At 32.4% G+C, this 27901-nt stretch overlaps 1 protein-coding gene across 1 annotated transcript in view; it reads right to left on the bottom strand.

The window, feature by feature from the left end:
* The window catches only part of LOC114324301 (uncharacterized), a 48080-nt gene that overhangs the window by 4085 nt on the left and 16094 nt on the right, over nucleotides 1–27901 (bottom strand). The window contains exons 2-3 of the mRNA XM_028272108.2: nucleotides 26925–27060; nucleotides 14978–15166 (exon numbers count right to left, since the gene is read on the bottom strand). Coding sequence (XP_028127909.1) covers nucleotides 14978–15166; nucleotides 26925–27060 — 325 coding nt within the window. The remainder of the gene's footprint in view (nucleotides 1–14977; nucleotides 15167–26924; nucleotides 27061–27901) is intronic.

The raw sequence follows: 27901 nt of genomic DNA, 5'->3' as shown, positions 1-27901 counted from the left end.
TTGACATTGACATTACTTCAATTATCAATACTGTCAAATACATAAAGTGGCAACCATAGAGCAATAGCTACTTTTTATATTGTATATTCTAACACTATCCCTCAATATGAAAAGTAGATAAGCTAAACATTAGACCCTAAAACAAAATCATTATACAATTTTGGTTTATTTCTAAAACGCGTAGGGTAACGCCTAAATTCTTCAACACCATCGCTTCTTTCTACACTTTCCATATTCTTAGATTCCACAATTTCATTGATACCACTTTTCCCTTCTTCGGAGTTTTCATTTACACTAAAACATTCCGACTGATTCTGGTTCACTGGTTTAGCTTTAACTTCAGAAATTCGCAAATTGCATGTATATTTACACCTTTATCGTCGAGTACTGTAACGAACCCTCTTTGTGCAGCAGCTTTCACAGAAAACAAATGAGCGCTTGCTTCAGGAACATAAAAAACATTCTTCAGTTCAGCATCTTTCCATTTATTATTCAGACGCGTTTGAATTTTCACCGTTCCTTGTCCACAGGCTAGCATACATACATCCTTCTTACCAAGTGATATCTTTTCGGGTTCAGCAAACTCTGTATAAGATGAGAAATATTGCTTATCTGTAGTGATATGATTTGTGGCTCCACTGTCACAATACCATTTCCCAGCTTCAACACAATAATTGTTAGATGAGGCACTTAAAACAACAGACAAAAAGGCAGTATCATTACTTTTATTCTTGTCTAAATTCTCAGCAGATTTTTTTAATGGACACTCTCTCGCCCAATGGCCTAACTTCTTGCATCTGTGACAAGAAAATTTTTCTTTTGCACGATGTACATTTTTCTTTGACTTTGTAGTAGCTGTACTTTGGCTCTGTTGCAGGCTATTGCGTGCAACAAACGCAAAAGATTCTGTGGTACTTTGGTCACGTAATTCAATGGCACACAATTTCTCAATCAATAAATTCAAAGTTTGATTCTTCGATGGTATCGTGTCCCACAAATCTTTGAAATTATCAAAGTCCTTACCCAAAGTTGATAAGATCCGACCATTTAACATTCTTTCGGATAAAACGTTTTCATCATGCTTCAGCAATTCATCATTCAAATCTACAAACAGTTTCTGCAACTTCGCAACATGTGTGCTAATATCTTCTTTTTCATCACGCTGGACTCTAAAAAAGGCTTCAATTAACATGTTTAACCGTTGCGTACTGCTACGTTCAAATCGCGCACGTAATTTGTCCCATATTTCACTAGCATGAGCACATGTCAACACCAGCTCGGCGACAGTTGTTCCTAGCGTATTTGCTAACAAACTTGCCGCTTTTGCATCGTCTTTTAACCATTGTTGATCAGTGGTGTCATCGTGTGGGAACGCGTGGGAACGCCGTTCCCGCACTGGTTAAGAAAAGAAAAAAAAATAATAGATAATTTAGGTTTTGTAAACAAAAATTAGCAGTGCGTTGCGGCACTGCGTTCCCGCACTGCTAATTTTGCCATGACACCACTGTTGTTGATGCTTCTCTACTTCCAATGAAGTTGAATTTCCAGCAACCTCGGGACACTTACACGTACCGTTCACAATGTCTTCAAAAGCGTACACGCGTAATAACATCGAAACGTGCCATTTCCATTTTGCCCAGTCTTCAGGACCCTCAAGTTTATCGACTTGAATTTTATAATCGTTATTGCTGGTCGCCATATTTTTTCACCTGTACATAGTTCACGTGAATTGGGCCCGTAACCTGTTATAAAATCAGTTAGGTGAGCTAACTAAATGACCATCAACGATTAAGAATTTATTCTTAATTACAGGACAATAGGAAAACATTTTACTTGAACATGAGTTGTATAAATGACATTATATTTTTTCTTGACATTGACATTACTTCAATTATCAATATTGTCAAATACATAAAGTGGCAACCATAGAGCAATAGCTACTTTTTATATTGTATATTCTAACAGATACAAATCTCAGGATGAGTGTATTTCAACTTGTCGCGATTCGCGGTGTGCAAGTACTTGGAAGGGAAACGAGAAACGACCGTGCGCGAGTCACGGAGAAATATTGCAACTATCTTAAATAATTCATATTGTCAAATGAAATTGTCAAATTGACGTATATATCATACCTTCTGTCATTGAAGCAGAAAAATTATATATTGCTCCACAATATTGATATGATATGCAATTATTATATAAAGGTAAATTTAATTAATTGTATTTTGCTTGCAGTACTGCATTTTAATAACTAATTTTATTTACTACATACAATTGTTTACGTTTTGATAGCATAACCTGAATCTTATTTTTTCTTCTTATTATTTTTTTGGACTATGGCCTTGACAATTATCCAGTAACCAGGACTAATATAATTGGCCAATATAATTAAAAGTGCGAATAAAAGTACAGAGCGTAGAAATAGGGGTCGCTTTGCCGAACTTGCACGGTCCCAATACATGTATCGATACCGATCTCAACGTGAATGGGGGCCCTTTATATTTTGTTATTTATTAATGAAATAAATATTAATGATTGCGTAAGTCAATATTGTATACACTATGTGATATTTTCAATAAAATTATCACTTCAAAATTTTTTTTTATAATTATTTTCTACTATTTTATGTATATTTTCTGCACCAATGCATATTGATACGCATTTTTTTCCCTTCTTTATATTCATCGAATTGCAACTCTCATTGTTTGTTTGAAATAATAAAACTAGTTATTTGCAATTTAAAAAAGACACCTGTAGTGGCAATTTATTAAAAAAACATTTACTTTTTAATTATTAAATACAAATTTTATAATGTTTTCATTTTGTTCCAGAATTGTTTCATTTCAACAAAAATGATATAGTTTATTGTTCCTGTTATCTATAGATTTAATAAAAATCATATCAAAAACATATTTTGCTATTTTATCAGTATAAGTGTTAAGATTCTATTACGTTCAAAAGTATTTTTTCAATTTTTTTTACACGTTGCATCACGATAACCAGTGGATTGTTTTGAAACATTTATTTTTCTACAACCACTATTCAAAGTGCACTTTTCTGCACGGTTTTATGTTAGCAAACTTGATATTTTCTCACAGTATAAGATATTTGACATTAGTGTGCAGAAAAGTAACGTTTCTGTGCCGCAAAGTGACGTTTCTGTGCCGCAAAGTTCTTTTCTGCACAGTTGACTACCTCATTCTGAGTAACGTTATATTCTGTTTACATCCGTGGACTACCGCATTCTGAGTAACGTTATATTCTGTTTACATCCGTGGTTAAACTTTAGACAAATATATAACCTATAAGACAATTATTATATTTAACTATAACATAGAAATTAAATTATGGATGTTACAACTGTTTTATTTTACAATTTTATTCTTATTAAACATTTTATAATTATCAAATAACCAATAAGGATTTAGCAACCTGTGCAAGAGACGTCGAATGAAGTAGGTTTTGTGTAAATCCGTGACTGCATATATATAATGTCAATAATGTGTAATAATTGTTTAAATTTAAACAAATTAAGGCAGTGCATTAATTTTTTAACTGATTTCTGTGCAATTTATTTAGGTATAAGGAATTTAAATTGATTAGTAGGTATTAATTAAATACAGTTTAAAATTTATCACATAGGTACCTATTATAATTAATCGTCGTTTGGAAATTGTGATTTTTATTTTTAGGAAAAACTGTGCTTGTAGAAAAAGTATAGTGTGAAACACGTGCAGAAAGGTAATTTCTCACTCGTTTGAATTGCGGCACTCGCTTGCGCTCGTACCGCAACTTTTCAAACTCGTGAGAAATTAGTACCTTTCTGCACTTGTTGCACAATATACTATTTTCTACGACCGTGCTAAAAGAGCCACTTTCACGCACGCATTTAGTTTCCGAAAGTTGCACTTTTCCGCACGGCGTGCGGGAAAGTAAAATATCTTGTAATATGGCATTACAATATATTATAATACATGCAATAAACTAATATTTAGATATTATTTACTAATTTATTTCAAATTTATCTTATTGTGATCATGTATTAATGAAATTAGCGCGATAATTCGATGAAATAAAATTATTTTGACATAATATTTAAAAGTCAGATCAGTAGACAATTACAATGGTTTTGAATCGTCGTCATGGAAACCAATATCGCCGTCGTGGTAATCCATTATATTTGAAAGTTTGGTTTTGACAACCTTGTCAAAGAATTGATATGTGTATTTTCACTTCTAAATAAAAATTGATATAACTCTATTTTTTGTGGCTTTTTTCCAAACGTACGGCCCTAGAAAAAATATTGTTCCTAACTCATGCGGAAAGTGTCTTCCCCGCACTCCACTGCTTGAACGAACTCCGCTATCGCGTCGTTCGGGTCAACGGCAGTCTCGTGCGTGAAAGTATCACTTTCCACACCAGTTGGGAAAATAACTATTTCCGTACTGTTCAAGTAAAACATTCGAGTACTACGAACTTTTTTGAGAAAAAAATGTCAATTGTTCTCAAACTCTTTCCTTCTGGCGTAGGTATCAATTTTTATCAAGAATATTGTTGTAAAGAAACTCTTTATTTGATGTCTCCGCTTATATATAAATGCAGAATATATTCAGAAACATGTGGTTATAGTTTAAATCACGATATCAATATTGGTACATAGTTCATTACATTTGAGCATTCCTTAATGCCTTAAGCAACAATAGAGTTGATGACCTCTAGAAGATATTAACTGAGAACGATGAGATGCATGCGTATAGAGCGTCAAGATGATTATCCTTTTAATGACGAGATATATGTGATAATTGCAGGCGCGAAGAACCCGTTGTTTTAAAGATTTTCAAGCTAGGCGAGATTTTTTATATTTCTATGACATTACAGTTTTGTAAATTCAAAAGCAATAAAATATTTTACAATTGGCAATTAAACAAATATTTAGTGAGAATAGAACAATAAAACATGCAGGTACGTACATAAAGGGTTCGATTTAAACTGTTTTTTATATCGTTGACCTAGATTTATTGACGCGTAGGTAATACGCGATTTATGAGGTAATACAAATTTATATTTAAGACATTTAACAAAACTCGAATTTTTGGTCGATAAAGTAAATAATTTCAAAGAAATATAGTAATGAGCGTACTTTGTATTATTAATAAACCAATATTTTACAGAGCTGTAACACTCCGATTTTCATTAACTCGCATCGATTTTGATGAAAATTTTAATTCCTGGTTTATTCGTGAGAAGAAATTAACAATACTACCCATGCTATTTTTAACCTAAGTGCAAATAACCACTATCCGTTTCAAATTGACTTTATTTAAGCCTCATTAGTGATATCCTTACAAAAATTAAGCTTGTAGTAAAATTATGAAAAGCGATCTCTTTAATAATTTGTAAAAGCAAAGTTTATAAATTTTTTCGATGTAACGTAAAGTTTTTGAATTATTCCGAATTATTTTGAAAACCATCGAGGCATTGAAATTTTAAATCTCGAATAAGCATAAAAATAATTTCTTTTGTATAACGAAAAGCTTGCTATCCAAAAATTTTTTGCTTAGAATACATTTTTATTTTTCTATTCATTCTTGAGGTTATTATCAATCGAAATGTTCTTACCCCGCTTGGGGTGGATTCCACCACCACGGTAAAAGCACATTTTAACGTGGGGTAGATTTTGCTGGTTAAGGTAGTGCCTACTTACTGCTAAAATCTCAAGAAAGCCGATGCATATTGAAGGAATTCGGGAGTTAAAAAGTACATTCACAAAAATAGTGCCTTGACTTATATTTTTAAATGTAGGCAGATTAAATTGATTGTGAATGCATATTTATTGTAGGCCTGGTAAACTGGCAGTTAGTTTTTTTTACAGATTTTGGAGATATGTTAATACAAAGTGTGTTAAGACTTAATAAAAAAATAAAAGATGCAAAAATGCTAGTACCAGCCAGATTTTCAAGAACTAGCAATAATGAAAATATAAACGCTATTAATCTGCACTTTCAAGAAGATATACTATCTCTACAGAATTACAGATAAAACAAGTACCTACTTTTTATAACTTAAATATAATTCGAAGGAAGATGTTTTTTTACGCGCAAAGAGAAGAGAAATTAACTAAAGATGCACAACTTGTGCTGAAGACCAGCTCTTTGTACACGACTTTGTTTTGATTGTGGCATATTTTCTTTCTTTCTTTCTCGCCCTCCTTATAGCCTTTCCGGTGTCGGATTTGGGTTTAGTTATGCTACATATTCTCGTCCATTCTTTTATGTCTTGTGCTATTATTTTCATTTCTTCAAGCGTTTTCTGTTTAATTTTTTCCGCATCTACTATTTGAAGTATCCATTTTTTCCTCAGTCTGCCTTTTTCTTTTTTGTGACATTTTTTATTTCACGAATATTTCTTGTTAGTCTACCGGGTTTTATTTTCATGAGATATCCACACCAGTTTAATTGTCTCATTATTATTTTATTCATTATTGTTTTCTGTTTGGCTATCCCTCTTATTGTATCATTTCTTATCCTATCCCATTTATTCTTTCTGACTATAGCCCGAAGATGTCTCATCTCCACATCCTACTATTATGCTTTTTCTCCAAAGTCTAATGTTCACTTGTATATAGAGTATCATCAGTATCACAATAATTGTGTATTATATATTTTCATTTTTATTTCTTGGGACAATTCTTTTTTTTCAGAACTTTTTTGTTCTATTTGTTACTTCGAGATCTATTTTTTTGTCATTGGTAATTATATTTCCAAATGTAACGGTAACTATTTCCAGTTAAGTATTTTTGCATTTTATATTTATTTCATTTTCTTCCTGTTTGTCAATTACCGTTATTTTACTTTCTCGATGTTAATTTCCATTTTTAGTTTCTATATTTGCTCTGGACATATTTTATATTTATAAGTTTTTGCATTTTGGCCACATCATTTGCAGGAATACAGTTGGAAAAATGAAAGAATACCCATGAACGATCACATCAATCACTTATTTTGTATTTCCTATCTTTTTCTATAACAAACGTTTGTTATTTATAGAAAAAGACAGCAAATACAAAATAAGTGATTGATGTGATTGTTCATGGGTATTCTTTCATTTTTCCGACTGTATGTCATTCGCATACAATAAGGTTTCTATTTTTACTGGCGTACTTTGACTGTACTGTATGTATCTTTGGTATCCTATTATTGTCCGCATTTGGTTGATTCTTTCGTATTTCTAATCAATTCGTTCATGATTGTCATTAACTATTATGCATAGTAGCGGGCTAGGTCTGTCTCCTTGGTTGGTACCTCTTTCCCAATTAAATTTTTCAGATATTTCTCCTGCTATATGTAAACGTCCTTTTACATTCTTATTGTAAATATTTCTATTTACAATTATTATTATCAGTATAATTTGTACTTTTATTTTCTGCAAACATTGATAGGGGTTATTTTGCTAGTTTTTGGGGACTTGTTGCTTTTTCCATGTCTCTTTATATATTTTACAAAGCCACTTTATCTCTTTTTCTCCTACGTATTTTACGATTTCCGGGTCTATGTCATCATCTCTTCCAGCTTTAAATGTTTCACACATAAATGTGAATAAATTTTATTTTAGAATAACGAAACTTGGATTTTATATTTTGATTAAGTAAATTATTTTTTAAAAAAACTTGTAATTTGATTTTGGACGCTATTACTAGACATAGAATATATTTCTATGAGGACAGTAGTGAGGCTATATCCGTTAGACTTTTTTGTACGTTTATAATTATTATACACGCGTTAAGCGTGTATAATTATAAACGTACGTAGTTAATAATTCAAGCTATTGTATATCATTATTTTCAAATTTTCAACCCTTTTTTGGAAAAACACCAACTGACAAGTTTAAGGTGTTCAAAACCAATTACTGTCCAGTGTCCAGCAAAGTATTTATAACTCGTAAAAATTATTATTCAAGATGAAATATACTACAGTATGCGACAAAATAAACAGTAATGAAATGAATATTGAAATGATTATTATTATTTATATGTCTAGTATACATGATATAGCCTTGTAAACATCATTCACGACGACGCACGTCCCCGATAAAATATATGTTAAACGTGCCCTCTGGCAAGTGGCGGATATACGGGGAGGGAAAATGAGGAAATTTCCCCCCTAACAAGGTCCAATATTAAAAAAAATGTTAAGACGTAAAAATATATTAGCTGACATGAAACCGAAACCACAGAAAGACAAATTCAACCCAATAAAGACGCTAGTTAGGAAAATTAAGGGAACTTAAAGCTTATAAGTTATTATTTATATTTTTTATGTAATCTGTGTTTTATCTTTTTTATGTCTTTTGGTTGGTTTGTTATTGAAAGTTCCCCCCTAAGGCAAATTTCCCCTTCCAAGGCAAATTTCTAGATCTGACACTTCCTCTGGCACGAAAAAAAGAATGTGTGTGTACTTTGTACGCACGTAAGAAGTTATACTTCTATTATAATATTTATAATTTCAACGAAATAAATATACCTACTTAACAGTTACAATACAAAAAATTAACAATAATTACCAAAAATGAACCAAAACCAATGCCAAATATTAAAAAAAAAAAGAAAAAAATATGAATAGTCCGGGATCTGAACCCGCAATCTCGCGATTTTTTGATCTCTGGTCCAATGCTCTACCAACAAGGCCATCAAGCCGCATGCTAGTTACCTTTCAGATATACATAATTATACATCACGGTGACAAGTGAAATATAAAAATAGATGTTTTATTATTTTACGCCCAAGGCAGACAAATCCAAAGACACAAAATTATAATAAAAAACCTTTTAAACCACCTTTTTCAAATTGCGCAAGTTGTATTATTAATATTAATGTTAATAAATGAAATATAAATATTTTGACGTTTCACAATTTGACAATTCACTTTTAACTGCAGTGCCTTAAAATTTTTAAAGCACTAGTGCCTTAAAGTAGCATTTTTAACGCTCCTATGGAGTCCTAAAAATTGCATTTTCAACACGTTTGTAGAAAAATATATTTAAAGACACTAATATATTCTTTCCACACCTTTTTTGGACTGATACATACATAAATTAAAACCTTTTTAAGGATAACTTCAAAAATATAATATGAAAACTATTTAAAAAGGCAGTATAACTATTAACTAACCTTCTTTGTTGTTTCTCTTCCCACAAATTTTAAAACGCAACAACCATACATAACCAAACCGTCCAAACCATAGCTGCGCTACAGCTGCTATATTGGATAATTTTTGACATGTCATTTGAACATCCAATCAGAACAAAGTTATAATGCGCATGCGCCGGGATCGTAGGTTTTAACATATAAAAATTCACCCTTATATCGCGCGTAAAGAAGTATAACTTCAAAAATCTTTAATTCTAGTCCGCAATTCCAAAATGGCAGACTTTCTGACTCCTTCATTATTCCCCGTATGTACTCATATGGTGGCGTTAGTTCTGGTGACTGGCAACTCCATTCGAAGAGACTCCCTGGTAGTGTGACGGGTTGTCTCGTCCTGCTGAAAACATTGTTAATTTTAAACTTGGACCATTTTCTTGACCTTTTCCGTCTGGCCGAAAATAGTACTCCACCATAAAAATTTTTTCTGCAAAACTGAGAACCATTTTGAAGTATTTAACATTATCACGACATTTACATACGTTATAACGACGTTCGTAAACAACTCAGTACGTTTCAGCGTCTGACACTGTAGCAGATGGATTTTTACTACAATGTTTTATAAAAAATATCCATTAATTTTATGTCCTATCCCAAGAAAAATATTTATTTTTCTATTTTATTTTGTGAGTTTAAATATCTTTAAAATTTCTAAACCGTCCCTGCTTATGCGTAATACCGTTTGTTTCACAACATAGTAAAATCATAGGAAATTTCCTGTTTACTTGTACAAACATTTATTATTCTAGAATGAATCCTCAAAAAGTCCCAGTATATTTCCCTTAAGTTTTGAGCGCTAAAAACCCTATGATATTATTGGTCTGAATTTTGAAAGATCCTTGAGTTGTAGTTGACGATTGGTCAATAGTTTTGGTCGAAAGATCGAGAAGAAATGCATCCGTTGGACGCGAGAGAGACGTGACGATGCAAGGCAGTTCTAAAAGTACAGCAGTTCTGAAAGTATGTTCGAGTAGAACATATCTTTTTTTGTTAGAACTCAACAGACTCACAAAGAAACGCACTTTGCCGGCTTTTAAAATGGTTTTCTTATTATGGTAGAAGAACTGATGGATTTATAACTTGTCAAGGAATATTATTACAATAGTTTCACATCAATTAGTTTGGATATATTCATGTGAAACAGTGTGACGCAGTTTGATTTGCCGGTAAAAAAGAAGTGCGTGGTTCCTGGTTTCCTGTTTTTATGATGTTATGGTAACATTCCTGTATTGAAGTACCCCGATTATCCTGTATTGAACTACCCCGATTATATTTGATTTGGTATCAATTTTATCCTGTGTCCTGTTTGGTTCAAAATTGAATGTCTTCCCTCCCAGCCCCGCTTAGAATAGAAAATTTTGGATAAGTGTTTGAACGTGTGACATGGATTTTGTTTTAAGGTATGGATAATGTTTATTTTAAATAATTCACAAGTGGATAATTATGGTAAAGGTTTTACATATTTAAATAATTTGTTTTCAACATGGAAAGTTTTATGTAAAGTAAATTTAATGGCAGTGACTTTTGACAGCCATAAGTCAAATTTTTGTTTTGGTACACTGCTAAAAAATAAATAAGGTTAAGAATTGTAAAATCATTATTTGTTTTTATTTTTCATTTCTTGTTGAGAATATGTTTATTCTCAAAATAAAAATAAATAAGGTATAAAGGTTTAAATAAACGTTATAAAATGTACACATCTTTATTTCTGTAACCTCTTTCTATAAGAAAATTATTAACAGATATCTAATACAAGCAAATTAAGTTTTAGAATGGAAGAAAATGATATGGCATAGAAGCCATATGATGATAATAGATAGCCCAGTTTAACCCCAACGAGGAATCTACGATGAATGTCCCCCAGTTGCTTTCCAGTAAGTACTCGATATGAGAATTTGAGGATTTTTCAAACGGCGTCCCAATTTGTTTAAATAGTAGGAAAGTCCTCAAGTCTGTGTAAGTATCCTTTGCTTATTTGGTTATGTAGTTAGTCTTCTTTAAACCCTCCTACCCCTCCCATCGAATCTACGACCCGCCACCGCACAAAAAATGAGCTGTCGTATGCATGAGGCTTTATGTGTCTGTTCCTTCTACTAGCCCCATTTGGACCCCCCAGTATCTTAGTAGATAGTCTTTCTTTGATCCCATTAGAGCAGACATGTAAAACGCTTCAACACATACAAATTTAAGGCATACGAATTTCAGTAGTGTTTATTTTGCCGCATACCGTACGTTGATCTTTTTTCCTGAAGAACCTGTTATATACAGGGTGTAACAAAAATACAGGTCATAAATTGAATTACATATTTTGGGACCAAAAATAGTTCGACTGAACCTAACTTACCTTAGTACAAATATGCACATAAAAAAATTACAGCCCTTTGAAGTTACCAAATTAAAATCGAGTATTTCCAATATATCGAAAACTATTAAAGATTTTTTATTGAAATTGGACATGTGGCATTCTTATGGTAGTAGCATCTTAAGAAAAAATTATAGTGACATTTGGACACCCCTTAAAAATTTTATAGGGGTTTTGTTCATTAAACCCCCCCCCAAACTTTTGTGTACGTTCCAATTTAATCATTAATGTAGTACCATTAGTTAAACACAATGTTTTAAAAACTTTTTTGCGTCTTAGTACTTTTTCGAAAAGTCAGTTTTTATCGAGATATTTTGAATATTTGTCAAATGCACCACATATTTTTGTATATGGTTAAGTACGATTATGGAGACTTAATAATAATATGAAAATGTATTTATCATTTACATTTTTAGGTATACTTTGAACCATGTTAAAAAAGAAGCCACATCAAAAAGGTGCCTTATTGAAAAAATACAAAGAGGCAAAAAAGTTTTAAAAATACTGTGTTTAACTAATGGTATCGCAGTAATACTTTAATTGGAACGTACACAAACATTTGTGGGGTTTAAAGGCACAAAACCCCCATAAATTTTTTATGTAAACATAATAAAAAAGAAGCTGAATCTCGATAAAAACTGCCTTGTCGAAAAAATACTGAGAGGCAAAAAAGTTTTGAAAATATTGAGTTTAACTAATGGTACCACAATAATAATTTAATTGGCACGTACCCAAAAGTTTGGGGGGCTTTAAGGGAATTAAACCCCTTAAAATTTTTAGGGGGTACACTAATTTCACTATAATTTTTCTTCAAGATGTTCCTGCTATAAGAATGCCACATCTCCATTTTCAATAAAAAAATGTCTAATAGTTTTCGATATATTCGAGAAAATCGATTTTCATTTTGTAACTTCAAAGGGCTGTAATTTTTTTTATGTGCATATTTGTACTAAGGTAAGTTAGGTTTATTCGAACTAATTTTGGTCCCAGAATATGTACTTTAATTTATGACCTGTATTTTTGTTACACCCTGTACATTTATTATTATTACTCTAGTGGTAGGTACTTCTAAGGAAGCCTAAACAGGAAGAAGGTCCTTAGGACGTCCACGAATGCGATGGAGAGATAATGTAACAATATGGTCATATTTAAGAACAACGGGCCTATCCACTGACCCAACTATCCTGGACGACCGTTCGAGATGGATAGTCCAGGATAATAAGGTTTTTTCCTTGACACTTGAACAGCCAGGGTACTGAAGCGTTTTTTCGACAGGTAATACCTATAAGAGCAAATTATATCTATTTCCTGGGTAGGATCTGGCGGCTATTTTTATTTATAAACAATTAAGTGTCAAAAAATGGCATTTTCACTTTTTTTTCAAATCAATGGAAGACAGGGAAACTTATGGTTTTTTTAGTACAAACATCTTCGAGATTATAGAAAAAGCTTTAAAATGACGTATTACAAAGTTTGATATACTTATTTATTGTTAATATAATTGCGAAAAAAGATCGGAATTGCAAAAAAAAGTATTTTTGCAATAACTGTTGTAAACATTAGTGTATAGCTTTGAAATTTTTGCCAAATAAGGGTTCTTTGGTGCTTAATGTGTGATAAAAATTTTAAAGGGATTCATTCTATTGTTTAAATTTTATTCAAATGGTTTATCCCAGAGAGCATTTTTTTTGCAATAACATAAGTCAGAAGAAAATGACGTTAGAACCATTCCACTGGTGTCAAATGAAAGAGCATGAGCTATATTTTCGACTTGGTTTAAAAAAGTGAATAAAAAATGCATTTATTAGTAACAAATAATTATGCAAAAGTATCGTAAATCTTTTCTTATAAACTTTTTGTTTTGTTATATATGTTACATAAGAGATTTTACATATGTATTTTATTTTTTATCAATTATGATATAGATAATATTACTTGGTAGTTGGGCAATTAATACAGGGTAAAAGAGTTAATTTTTTCGGAAAAAGTTATTCAAAAAATTTATAAAGAAAAATTGACGATACCTTTGCATAACTATTATTTATTACCAATAAATGCATTTTTTATTCACTTTTTTAAACCATGTTGAATATGTAGCTCATGCTCTTTCATTTGACACCTGTGGAATGGTTCTAAGGTCATTTTTTTCTGACTTATGTTATTGCAAAAAAATGCTCTCTGGGATAAACAATTTGAATAAAATTTAAATCATTAGATGAATCGCTTTGAAATTTTTATCACATATTAAGTATCCAGGAACCCTCATTTGACAAAAATTTCAAAGCTGTACACTAATTTTTACAACAGTTATTGAGAAAATTTTTTTTTTTGCAATTTAGACCTTTTTTCGCAATTATATTAACAATAAATGAGTATATCAAACTTTGTAATACGTCATTTTAAAGCTCTTTCCATAAACTCGAAGATTTTTATACTAAAAAAATCATAAGTTTTACTGTTTTCCGTTGATTTGAAAAAAAAAGGGGAAAATGCCATTTTTTGACAGTTAATTGTTTATAAATAAAAATGGCCGCCAGATCCTACGCAGAAAATAGTTATAATTTGTTCCTATAGGTATTCTTCTTCTTCAGTGCCTTATCCGGTCCGGATGTTGGCGATCATCAAGGCTATCATTGTTTTGTTTTCTGCTCTGCGAAACAGCTCCGCGGAGGTTATCCCAAACCATTGTCGGAGGTTTTTCAACCACGAGATACGACGGCGTCCCGGTCCTCTCCCTGCCAAATACCTTGCCCTGCATGACGAGTTGAAGAACTCGATATTTTTCTTCGTTCCGCATCACGTGGCCAAGGTACTCAAGCGTACGTTGTTTTACTAAATTAAGCACTTCTCTTTCTTTTGTCATGCGCTGTAGGACCTCAATGTTGGTGACATGTAGATCCTCCTGTAGATCCACATCTCGAAGGTTTCAATCCGCTTTTCAGTGGCTTGCGTCAGTGTCCAGGCTTCAACTCCATACAGTAGCACTGGAAAAACGTAGCACCTCACTATCCGCATCTTGGTTCCCAAACTGAGATCACTGCAGCACAGCAAGGATCTCAGCTTGATAAATGTAGACCGTGCCATTTCAATTCTGGATCTAATCTTTTGAGCGTGGTCCCATACTGACTTAAGGGTAGTTCCGAGGTAAGTGAATCTGTCGACTCTCTGGATCTCTTCGCTATCTGCCATTAGTGCCACGGGATCTAAATTTACACGGCTGACAACCATGAATTTACCTGACAGGTAATACCTATAGGTATTACCTGTCGAAAAAACGCTTCATTACCCTGGCTGCTGAAGTGTCACGAACAGGGTATATTTTTGTCTTATTACCCTGGCCTAAGAAGCGAGTTTTGCAGTCAGCCAAGACCATCCCGGGGTTGTAGTGCTACGAGAAGAAAAAGAATGATACTTACTTGTTAACTCCTTTTCCATACAATGGGATAAGGTCCAATAACAAAACGTCCAAATTATATTTAAAATTCACAGAAACTGAAGGGAGCTTAACAGTCATGTTCAGCTTTGACGCACCTGTGATCTTTATGTAAGTTGCTACCAAGGATTTCAGTCCAGATAACTTGAAGTTTGAGATATTAGCAACACCTCTGAAAGAAAATAAAAATAATGATATTAGATTTTTTTTCTTCAAAAGTTGTAATTTGGCCAAGGTTAGTCAGATATAAAAAAAGAATAAAGAAGGCACTTTTATAGTCTGGTCTGGTCAAGGTATTTGTGAGTCACTATTATATTCATTATCAGTGGTGTTAGCTTATAGAAAAAGAGTAATCTTCTTTTTGTGCTCACTTACACCATTCCTCTCAAACTCAGTCTTTTTCTGCCGTTAATTTCATTTCACACAAGCCATTATTTTCCCCTATTGGCTAGAAGTACTCCTTTTTCATTTTCTCGTTACGTTTTATCATGAAGTGGCTGGATATATGAATTTGTTTACATTTTTTGTAAATTGTAAGTCTCCACATTAACGTTTTGTCCCGCGTTTTCTATTTTCAACTTCACCTTTACCTTTAAACTTGGTACATTATATATGTTACCGGCCAAACCCGATTTCTGGGCTAGGCCAAACTAGTTTGTCATATCGTACGTAGGCCAAACTAGTTTGTCCTAGGCCAAACTAGTTTATACTGATATAAAGACGCACACTTCAGGCCAAACTAGTTTATCCTAAAGTGTACAATTTTATATCAGGATAAACTAGTTTAGCCTAGTCTAAACCAATTTAATCTAGTCGAAATAACTGACTACAGACTGGTTGCAGATTTAAACGTAAGTTTAGAAGCCACTATTGAGAATTGTAAGACTTTTAAGTATTTAGGGTAAATGATAAACCGAGATTGCACTTGTAGGAAAGATATAGAAATAAAAACAGTACGGGGAAATCAAGCCACGAAAACACTCCATGGAGTGATATGGAAGAACACTCTAACTAAAGAAAACAAAAAAGGATTTTTCAGGACATAGTGCTGAATATTACCCTATAAAAACGGAAGAACGGCCAGTGACAAGTGACAACAATAATACGAATTAAAATACGAACAGTTGAATTGGAGTTTATGAGAAGGTGTCTAAAAATCACCAGGTGGGATAGAATTAGAACAAAGGAAATATGAAACAGAATAGAAGTAGAATGCTCAATTACAAAAAAGTTGTGCTAGTAAAAGTAGAGCGATGAAATGATACGGGCATGTACAAAGAATGCCGGAGCACAAATGGCCGAAAAGATTACTGGACTTGGATCCGCGGGGAGGAAGACGGAGACAAAGACCTGCTGTGAGATGAAAAACTCACATAGGAAATGCTATGGTAGATAGTGACCTCAGAGATGGCGACTGGGAGAATAGTGTGCTATGGAAGACGAAAACGGCAAACTCTTAATGGGAAAAAGCCAAGAAGAAGAAAGTAATTCAGCGAACTAGTACGGCTTATTGTAAATAATCAATTGAATAAAATACTTTGTTATTAGAAAAATAATCATCTTTATTAAAATTATAATTATTCGTAACAAACAAACAATAATATTGAGTTATATTCGCGGTCGGACGAACAAACGGACAGACAGCCTAGGTCAAATTTCTCACCTTTAGTAGCATCCTTGGATTATAAGCTTTCATTTGATATCTCATTTGTCATTTTATCTGATATAATGACGGAGGAGTTGAGTTCACGGACAGACAGACAGACGGACGAACGGACGGACAGACGGACGTGGATAATTCAACGTTTTTACATTTTTTCAAAATTGGTGAAAACAATATTAATTCGCACTCTATTTTATTCGTAAGTGTATCTTTCCTTTTAATTTTTGGAGAAAACGTCATCCTTTTATTTGTTATTTTTTTTATTATTTAATTATACAAGAATGTATTGATTTATAGCATGTATCAATATTTTTATTCGATTTATCATGTGATACAATATATCGATATATAATTATTTTTTTTTGCCATCCCTATGGTGATTTGGGAATTCCCCGCATGTAAAAGTCCTTACATGTTCGCTAAATTAATTTCGACTCGGCTAAATTGGTTTAGGTCAAAACGGCAAACAGGTGTATGTTTTCAAAAAACTTTTGATAGTGTGTAAAAAATATATTTTATATCAGCTAAGTACTTTCAGCACATAACGTGCCATCATCAGAGCTTCCTAAAAGGACATATTTAAGATAAGATTTTTTTTCATATAAAAAAAAAATGAGTGAAAAACTTACGTCCTCTTAAAATACCTTCATAGAAGAGCAATGGCTCAACAACACAACAAAAAACATGCATACTGGGCAAAAGCCACAGATATAGGGTAACAACCCTTTACAGTGAATAGAATCACATCTAAATTCTTTTATTAATTTATCAAGACAACATTTATCAAGATAAATTAATAAAAGAATTTAGATGTGATTCTATTCACTGTAAAGGGTTATTACCCTATATCTGTGGCTTTTGCCCAGTATTCATGTTTTTTGTTGTGTTGTTGAGCAATTGCTCTTCTATGAAGGTATTTTAAGAGGACGTAAGTTTTTCACTCATTTTTTTTTATATGAAAAAAAAATCTTATCTTAAATATGTCCTTTTAGGAAGCTCTGATGATGGCACGTTATGTGCTGAAAGTACTTAGCTGATATAAAATATATTTTTTACACACTATCAAAAGTTTTTTGAAAACATACACCTGTTTGCCGTTTTGACCTATTCAGAAGTGTGTACAAGTCTTGCAGTCTTTTCCAATTTAAATTGGTTTAGACTAGGCCGTACTAGTTTATTCTGAAGTGTGAGACTTTATTATATCAGGATAAGCTAGTTTGGCCTAGGACAAACTAGTTTGGCCTACGCGAGATAGAACAAACTAGTTTTGCCTAGGCCAAACTAGTTTGTCCTGAAATCGGGTTTGGCCGGTAACATACATATATAAGCAAGAACGCTATTAGTTTAGAGAAATAAGGAAAAAAAATATCATGTTGGTGACACATCCCCCTCCAGACCAAAACCAAATTTTTTGAGTAGTAGGGACATCTATAATAATAACCTATATGTTTCCTGCAGCCGATTTTGATAATATATACAGGGTGTAACAAAAATACAGGTCATAAATTAAACCACATATTCTGGGACCACAAATAGTTCGAATGAACCTAACTTATCTTTGTACAAATATGCACACAAAAGAAGTTACAGCCCTTTGAAGTTACAAAATGAAAATCGATTTTTTTGAATATATCGAAAACCATTAGAGATTTTTTGTTGAAAATGGACATGTAGCATTCTTATGGGCAGAATATGTTAACGAAAAATTATAGTGAAATTTGTGCACCCCATAAAAATTTTATGGGGGTTTTGTTCCCTTAAACCTCCCCAAACTTTTGTGTCCGTTCCAAATAAATTATTATTGTGGTGCCATTAGTTAAACTCAATATTTTTAAAACTTTTTTGCCTCTCATTATTTTTTCGATAAGGCAGTTTTTATCGAGTTGCGGCTTCTTTTTTAATATGTTTACATAAAAATTTTATGAGGGTTTTTTTCCTTTAAACCCCCCAAATATTTGTGTACGTTCCAATTAAACTATTACTGCGGTACCATTAGTTAAACACAGTGTTTTTAAAACTTTTTTGCCTCTTTGTATTTTTTTGATAAAGCATATTTTATCGAGATGTGGCTTCATTTTTAATATGGTTCAAAATATACTTAAAAATGTAAATCATAAATAAATTTTCATATTATTACCAAGTCTCCATAATCGTACTTTACCATATACAAATATGTGGTGGATTTGACAAATATTCTAATATCTCGATAAAAACTGACTTTTGGAAAAAGTAGTAAGAGACAAAAAAGTTTTTAAAAACGTGTGTTTAACTAATGGCGCTACAATAATAATTAAATTGGAACGTACACAAAAGTTTCGGGAGGTTGAAAGGAATTAAACCCCCATAAAATTTTTATGTCCAAATTTCATTATCATTTTTTCTTAAAATACTACTGCCATAAGAATACCACATGTCCATTTTCAATAAAAAATCTCTAATAGTTTTCGATATATTGGAAAAAATCGATTTTTATTTTGTAACTTCAAAGTGCTGTTACTTTTTTTCCGTGCACATTTGTACTAAGGTAAGTTAGGTTCGATCGAACTATTTTGAGTCCCAGAATATGCGATTAAATTTATGACCTGTATTTTTGTTACACCCTGTATAAGTAGTTATAAACAAATGAAGATCAAAAAACCGTAAATTTTCGCTTTTTTCGTCTATAACCAAAAAGTAAAGTATTTTAAACAAATTTGAGAGTGAGAAACTTATATATCGTATAACAAACTTCAATATGGCGTTCGCTGAATATGTCTATCCTTATTTGTTGCTTAGAAATTGCAAAATAAATCATAAATTTTAAATTTCTTGGTTCGGAAGCAGATTCTCTCTTATACCTATTCCCCATCCTTCTAAAAATTGCAAGGAAAAGGGTGATGAATGTAGAGACATGGGGAGTCTACATAGTTGCACTCCACAACATATCAATTCACCGAGGTAAAGATCAACAGATCTGCTTCCTAGTACTCGATACGTGAGTAAAACCGTGGGTAGATAAAAGGCATTATATTTAATTTCGATTCAGAGATCATTACCATCTTTCTATGGACCATTTCGAACTCTTTTGTTCTCGTCAGGAAAGCATATGCAATGATGCTCTGAATCGAAAAATAAATATCTTTGCCATTCATGTCAATTACAAAATATAATTAACATTTAGACGCTATAGCGACCTCTTTTAACAAACTGTCGAAACCCAAAAGACTCCATCTTTAAACTTCAGATTTCTTGAGCTTTAACTTTCCTGATAAACTTTCCTGAGCTGATAAACTTTCCTGACGAGAACAAAAGAGTTCGAAATGGTCCATATAAAGATGGTAATGATCTCTGAATCGAAATTAAATATAATGCCTTTTATCATAAATTTTGAGTTTATATAAATATTCATAACTTATGTAAAAATTAACTTAAAACGTTCTTATTACACGAATTGCTGAGACTTGTAGTGCTTAAATTATATTTTAAATTTCAAAGCAATTGGTCAAATAGTTTAAAAGTTATTTAATTTGTTTATCCCAAATTAATTTTTTTGCAACGCTATAAGTAAGAAAATGGTGAAGTTACACTAATACTTTGGATAGTTTATGAATGAAGAAGATTTATACTATTAATTTAATTAAAAAAATGACAAAAAATAATTATAAATACTGCAAAATTATTTTGCAAAAACATGTGAATTAAAAAAAGCGGGGCTAACTTCGTCCCTAATTGTCCTAGGACAATTATTTTTCTTTCTATATGTGTATAAAAATTCAGTCTTTCCAAATCTGAAAAAATAATTTTTCTTCGGGTAACGGTTAAAAAGTTATTCTAATTGTTTATAAGTAAGCAAAAAATCGACGTGTTTTTGCAAAATAATTTTACACTGTTTAAAATTAATTTTTGTCATTTTTTTAATTAAGTTAATAGTATAAATGTTCTTCTTTTACAAACTGTCCGAAGTATTACTGTAGCCTCATATTTTTCTGACTTATAGTGTTGCAAAAAAATTAATTTGGGATAAACAAATTAAATAACTTAAACTATTTGACCAATTGCTTTGAAATTTAAAATATAATTTAACGACGTTCTACACCTTCGGCAAAGAATTAGGGATTTGCATGAAATTTTAGTATGTTATAGTTTACTTAAAAAAACTAAGACTTGATTTTTTAAAAATTGTTTTACCGTGCCGTTTATTTACTATTAAGGTTCAAAGTTAAGTTTTAACATGGGCTCTTATGGGAATTCTTAAAAAGTGAATAACTTTTGACCCAAATTTACGATTTTTAATTATTTGTGCTTAAATTAAAGGTTTTTTTGTAAGGAATAACATACTAAAAAATGAGAATTGTTTACCGTACCACTATTAAATAAAAGTGAAAATACTGTTTCGAAAATACTGTTTCGCTGTTAAAAAGATAATAACTTTTGACCCAAATTTACGATTCCTAATTATTTGTACTTAAATTAAAGGTTTTTTTGTAAGGAATAACATATTAAAAAATGAGGATTGTTTACCGTACCATTATTAAATAAAAGTGAAAATACTGTTTCGAAATCATGTTTCGCTCTTAAAAAGTTAATAACTTTTGACTCAAATTTACGATTTTTAATTATTTGTGCTTAAATTAAAGGTTTTTCTGCAAGGAATAACATACTAAAAAATGAGGATTGTTTACCGTACCATTATTAAATAAAAGTGAAAATACTGTTTAGAAAATACTGTTTCGCTTGCATATAAGTTTCCCCTCTTTCCTCTGAGAGGCATACTCCGCAACGAAGGTGTAGAACGTCGTTAAGAGGATCGGTACGTATTTTACGCTGCAATGCTATTCAAATGGGGATTCATTTTTTTCGAATCCTGAGAAAACTAATAAGTATTTTTGAAAAATTTAAACGCAGAATGAAAGAATACGTTATTAGCGAGGGCCGAAAGTCCCTGAAAACTTCTATAATGTTTATTTTAATAAGTTACAAGGGTGAAAAACTAAGTAGTGTGATTTTTAATTTCAAATATCTCATTCAAAATAAACTTTTTATTTATTCTAAGGGACTTTCGGCCCTCGGTAATAATTTAGTCTTTCATTCTGCGTTTAAATTTTTCCAAAATATTTATTGGTTTTTCCAGGATTCGAAAAAAATGAACACAATGCCGTGGTAATATTTTCCAAATCTATCTTTGTCTTACAACGCACTCAGCCGAATATAATATTGTCAGCATATATTGTCAGTCAGACACTGACAATCAGTGACAATTTTAAATATTTGACATTGCATCGGGAATATTTTTAGTTTTGATTAAATATTATTGATATATAGTGTATTTGATAAATAATTGATTTAAGACGTGAACTTAATAAAAAGTTATTTATTGTGTATTATTTGTGGAAGATCCAAGCATAGAATACATCAGGATAATATATTCTGTGATGAAAGTATTTTGTTGTTAAAGATGTTCAAAATTGTAAGCGTTCCATAACAATATATTATTAAAAAATCACTTTAACACTTTTCCTCTTTTCTCGATTGAATATTAGTTTTTGTTGTACAAATAAATTATTACAATCACTGAATACATAGTTAGTGAAAAAATTATCACATTTATTAACTGAATTAATAATTTGCAATTATAAAAATAACAGTTATCCGAGAACATTTAAAACCCATCTCTTTAAATTAATGATGACATTTTCAAGTAGAATGACATTTTAGTAATGTTTACATATCCATACCAGTGTGAATTTTACTACACGTAATTTGCCGTGTAAAGACAGAAAAAGTAGGGATACACGTAAAATATTTGCGAATTATGTACCCATAGCCTTAAGCAACACAAGTCTCAGCAATTCGTGTAATAAGAAGGTGCTAAGTTAATTTTTTACATAAGTTATGAATATTTATAAAACTCCAAATTTTTGATTTATTTTGCAATTTTCTAAGCAACCAATAAGGATAGACATATTCAGCGAACGCCATATTGAAATTTTTTGGACGATTTATGAGTTTATTACTCTCAAATTTGTTTAAAATGCTTAATTTTTTGGTTATAGACGAAAAAAGCGAAAATTTACCGTTTTTTGATCTTCATTTGTTTATAACTATGTATATCATCAAAATCGTCTGCCGGAAACATAAAGGTTATTAATATAGATGTCCAAACTACTAAAAAAATTTGGTTTCGGCCTGGAGGGGGATGTGTCAAGAGAAAAATCTTATTTCTCTGGACTATATTGGGGTCGATTAAATCATCTGAATCTCATATTCTGATGATTTTTCATTAATTTTACTAGGATTTTGGAGGCTCTTTTACTAACTTTTCATTTTTTTATCAACAGCTTCCAGGTACCGGGCACCAGGTACTCCAGACACTTATTGGATTATCCTATTCATGTTCAGCGACCTCGAAAACCTCTCAACTAACGAGTTTTAGGTAATTATTTAACGGATTTTCACAAAATTTCAGAGGAAGGCCTTGATGACACTCTTGCAGGAAACAAGGTACTTCGGAGACTCTTGACAAGGTCATATTCATGCTCAGCAACCTCAAACACTTCCTAGTACTTACTTTTACATTTTCATATCCAGATGTGTCATTCATAAAATTTTGGCCGCGTATCGGGATATAGGCACTAAGTCAGTTTCTTCTTTGTTGGCGAGCCACAAATCTTCGAGGGTACACCGATGAGTGATCGAAGAAGATGTTCCATAACTGTATATTATGTTCTTCCGCTAATAACTCTTAGTAGTTGATGCGGTTAATAAAGGAAAAAAAAAAGATGTTCCATATCCTGTGTTTCTTTACTGTCACAGTTCACATCATTTTGGTCTATTTTCTCCCATTTTACCATGTTTGATTTCACTGGAGCGACCCCCGTTCTTATCCTATTCAGAGTTTTCCACGTTTTATAGTCCAGAGACTGGCCGGTCCATTGAACCTGGGGATGAGGAAAATACTCAGGCGGTTCATCCTGCACTGTTCACAGGAAGCTTTTTCTGGATTTTAGTCACTTTCGTGGTGTTCGAGATTTGTATAGGGGATGTCGCTCGTCCTCGATCTGTTTTATTGAAGTGAAAACTTCTTTAGGGACGTTGTGCGATTTTTGGATAGGGGAAAAAGCATTGAATTCGCGACCGTCATTGCGACCGTCATTGCGACCGTCATCGCGACCGTCATTGCGACCGTCATCGCTTATGCTATATCTTATTTGTATGTATATATAAATTGTATAGAAGTATTTAAATTTAAAATAAATGTAAAACTTATTTTAGGAAGGGAAAAAAAGATTTATTTCGCGACCGTCATCTCTTCGACGAAATAAATTTTGTACGTATCTATATTATGTTTATCTATACATAAATTGTATAAAAGTATTTAAATTTAAAATAAATGTAAAACCTAATTTTAGATAGGGAAAAAGGATTTATTTCGCGACCGTCATGGCGACCGTCATCTCTTCAGCGAAATAAATTTTGTACGTATATGTATTGAAGTAAAAACTTCTATAGGGACGTTGTGTACTTTTTGGATGGGAAAAAGTATTAAATTGGCGACCGTCATTGCGACCGTCATCGCTTCGAAGAAATAAATTTTTGAAGTGAAAATTTCTTTAGGGACGTTGTGCACTTTTTAGATAGGGAAAAAGTATTTAATTAGCGAACGTCATCGCGACCGTCATCGCTTCGGCAAAATAAATTTTTAAAGTGAAAACTTCTTTTGGGGACGTTGTGCACTTTTTAGATGGGGAAGAAGTATTGAATTAGCGACCGTCATAGGTTCGGCGAAATAAATTTTTGAAGTGAAAACTTCTTTAGGGGCGTTGTGCACTTTTCGGATGGGGAAAAATTATTAAATTTGGATGGGGAGAAAGTAATAAATACGCGACCGTCATCGCTTCGACGAAATAAACATTTGAAGTAAAAACTTCTTTAGGGACGTTGTGCTCTTTTTAGATGGAAAAAAGTATTAAATTATCGACTGTCATCGCGACCGCCATCGCTTTGATGAAATAAATTCTTGAAGTGAAAACTTTAGGGACGTTGTGCACTTATTCGATGGAAAAAAAGCATTAAATTAGCGACCGTCATCGCTTCGATGAAATCAAGTTTTGAAGTGGAAACTTCTTGAGGGACGTTGTGCACTTTTTGGATGGGGAAAAATATAAATTAGCGACCTTTATCGCTTCGACGAAATAAATTTTTGAAGTGAAAACTTCTTTAGGGATGTTGTGCACTTTTTGGATGGGGAAAATTATTAAATTAGCGACCGTCATCGCTTCAACGAAATACATTTTTGAAGTGAAAACTTCTTTAGGAACGTTGTGCACTTTTTGGATGGGGGAAAAATATTGAATTAGGGACCGCCATCGCTTCGACGAAATAAATATTTGAAGTGAAACTTATTTATGGACGTTGTGCACTTTTTCGATGTAAAAAAGTATTAAATTAGCGACCGTCATCGCTTCGATGAAATCAATTTTTGAAGTGGAAACTTCTTGAGGGACGTTGTGCACTTTTTGGATAAGGAAAAATTATTAAATTAGCGACCGTCATTGCTTCGGCGAAATAAATTTTTTAAGTGAAAACTTTTATAGGGACGTTGTGCACTTTTTGTATGGAGGAAAAGTATTGCATTAGGGTCGTAATCGCTTCGACGAAGTAAATATTTGAAGTGAAATTTATTTAGGGACGTTGTGCATTTTTTCGATGTAAAAAAGTATTAAATTAGCGACCATCATCGCTGCGACGAAATAAATATTTGAAGTGAAAACTTCTTGAGGGACGTTGTGCACTTTTTGGATGGGGAAAAAGTAGTAAATTAGCGACCGTTATCGCTTCGACGAAATAAATTTTTGAATTGAAAATTTCTTTAGGGACGTTGTGCACTTCTTGGATGGGGAAAAAGTATTGAATTTGCGACCGTCATCACTTTGCTGAAATAAATTTTGTACATATATAAATTATGTGTATGTATACATAAATAGCATAGGGCATACGCATCGTGTATATCGTATATGATATAGGTATAGCACTTCTTTTAGGATGGGGTAAAAGCATTGAGCTCGTAATTTATATACTATAAGAAGTTTTCACTTCTGTTGGCACTCCCACGAGTGCCTTTAATTTTTTTTTCTATGTGCTCTGCAACGCCCTTGCGTGTTGAGGGTTCTGCAAAACTCGCTGTTTTATATAGATTTGAGAGTGGCGTTGGTTTTATGCACCCCCTTACTATTCTACATGCCTCATTTAGCGCAGTATCAACTTGTTTGGCGTTGGCACATCTGTCCCAAACGGGGCACGCATATTTAGCAGTTAATAACCACAATGTTTAAACCACTTTTTCAAAGCTATTTCCTCGAGTACATATTGCGAGATCGTCAGCATAGAGAAATGCTTGGTTTCAATCGGCGTACGGTGGTCGTTTGTGTATATATTGAAGAGCATTGGTGCTAAAACACTTCCCTGTGAGAGGCCGTTCTTTTGAATTCTCCACTTACTTACTTTGCCACCAGCATTACGAAAAAACGTCTGTTTTGCAGTGAGGAACATACGATCTTACCCAGATGGTGGTCATTGAAAGTGTCGTATAATTTGCGGAGCTTGTGCCTTCCTGTGTCATAGGCTGCTGTCAAATCTACAATAGCAGCCCCTGTTATAAGTTTTTCTACAAAGCCTTCTTCAATGTGTTCTGTCAGTGCGAGGACTTGACCGGTGCAAAATTTGCCGGGTCTGAATCCTTCTTATTGTGAGATGAGGTGCTTGTCGACATTTTTTTCTATTCTGGTGCAGATGAGTCTGTCGTATAGTTTGAAGAAGTGACACAACAGCGAAATAGGTCTGTAGCTACTGGGATTTTCTGGGTCCTTTCTTGGTTTTAACAAGGCTATTACTTTAGATTTTCTCCATGATTTTGGAATTTTGCAGGCTTTGCAGCCCTGACAAATAAGTTATTTTATTCGTGTTATTTAGATGCAAGATCCAGTTTTTGGCTCCTTGGCCTAGATGCTTTATTTGTTCACTGAATACATCATCCACAACTGCAGCTTTCCCGTTTTTTAACCTGTTCATACCGTCGTGGAATTCTTTTAGTATAAAAGGAGTTCCTAGTTGGTTTGTCATCTGATTCAATCTTCTTTCTTGTGATAAAATTATACTCATTTTTATCAATACCCTTCCAGTTATACAAGTATATACGCGAAAATAAAAAACGGTACAAAAATTTCAAGATTGCAAATCTGAGATATAGTCAATAACAATCTAAAGCCTTTGTGGCCTACATCGTACTTACTCCAAAGTTCCTTCTTCCTTAAAAACCAAATTTGTGTCATTCATCACTAAAGGTTCCGTCATTTTACCTAAAATGCCATTAATGGTACCATTCAGTATGTCCTCAAATATTCCTTGCAATGCTACATTTTCGTTTTCTAAAAACAAAATATGAAAAATTTAACTTAATAAGAAATTGATATAATTATTAAGTAGGTGTAGAAGTACTGTGGATCAGGTCTTCACACTACGAGAAATACAGGCTGAAAGTTACGAATATAATAAAGACACCATGGTTATTTTCATTGACTTTAAACAGGCTTTCGATCGAGTGAAAGAAGCGAATTATTCACAGCATTGCAAGACATGGACGTTTCTCCAAAGCTTATTAGAATTATAAAATTATCTCTCCAAAGAACAATGAATAAAGTCAAAATTAACAATACTATCACAGAAAGCTTTGAGGTCAAACAAGGAGTGCGGCAGGGTGATCCATTATCATCTATAATGTTTAGCATATTACTAGAAAAGTTTATACAGGAAGCAAACATTAATAGAACAGGTCTGATCTACCACAAAAAACATCAGTGCTTGGCATTCGCGGACGATTTGGTAATCTTGGCTAGGAGCAAAATAGAACTTTTAGAAACAGTCATGAAACTCGAGGAGAGGGCAGCAACCAAAGGATTGTATATATATATATTTTTTTATTTTATAATTGGCTTTGGCATGAACCAATTAGCCAGACTTATTTTTTATTTATGAAATATAAAGGAAGCATTTTTTTTTGATCCAATATAAATAAATTGATTTTTCAAATTCTCACACCCTAGGATAAATGTTATTGTGTTAGTAAAATGTGTGTTTCTGTTTAGTGCATTTTTTTATATGTATATTTTTTTTTATTTTTTTTTAATTATATTTTTGTTTTTTTTTAATGCTTTATTTATGTAGTATTTTGTTTAGTTTTATTTCCTTTTTTTTTCATTGTTTTTTTTT

Source organism: Diabrotica virgifera, chromosome 1 (genome assembly GCF_917563875.1).
Source record: "Diabrotica virgifera virgifera chromosome 1, PGI_DIABVI_V3a".
Classification (NCBI taxonomy): domain Eukaryota; kingdom Metazoa; phylum Arthropoda; class Insecta; order Coleoptera; family Chrysomelidae; genus Diabrotica; species Diabrotica virgifera.
This window is presented reverse-complemented; position numbering and strand designations above follow the sequence as displayed.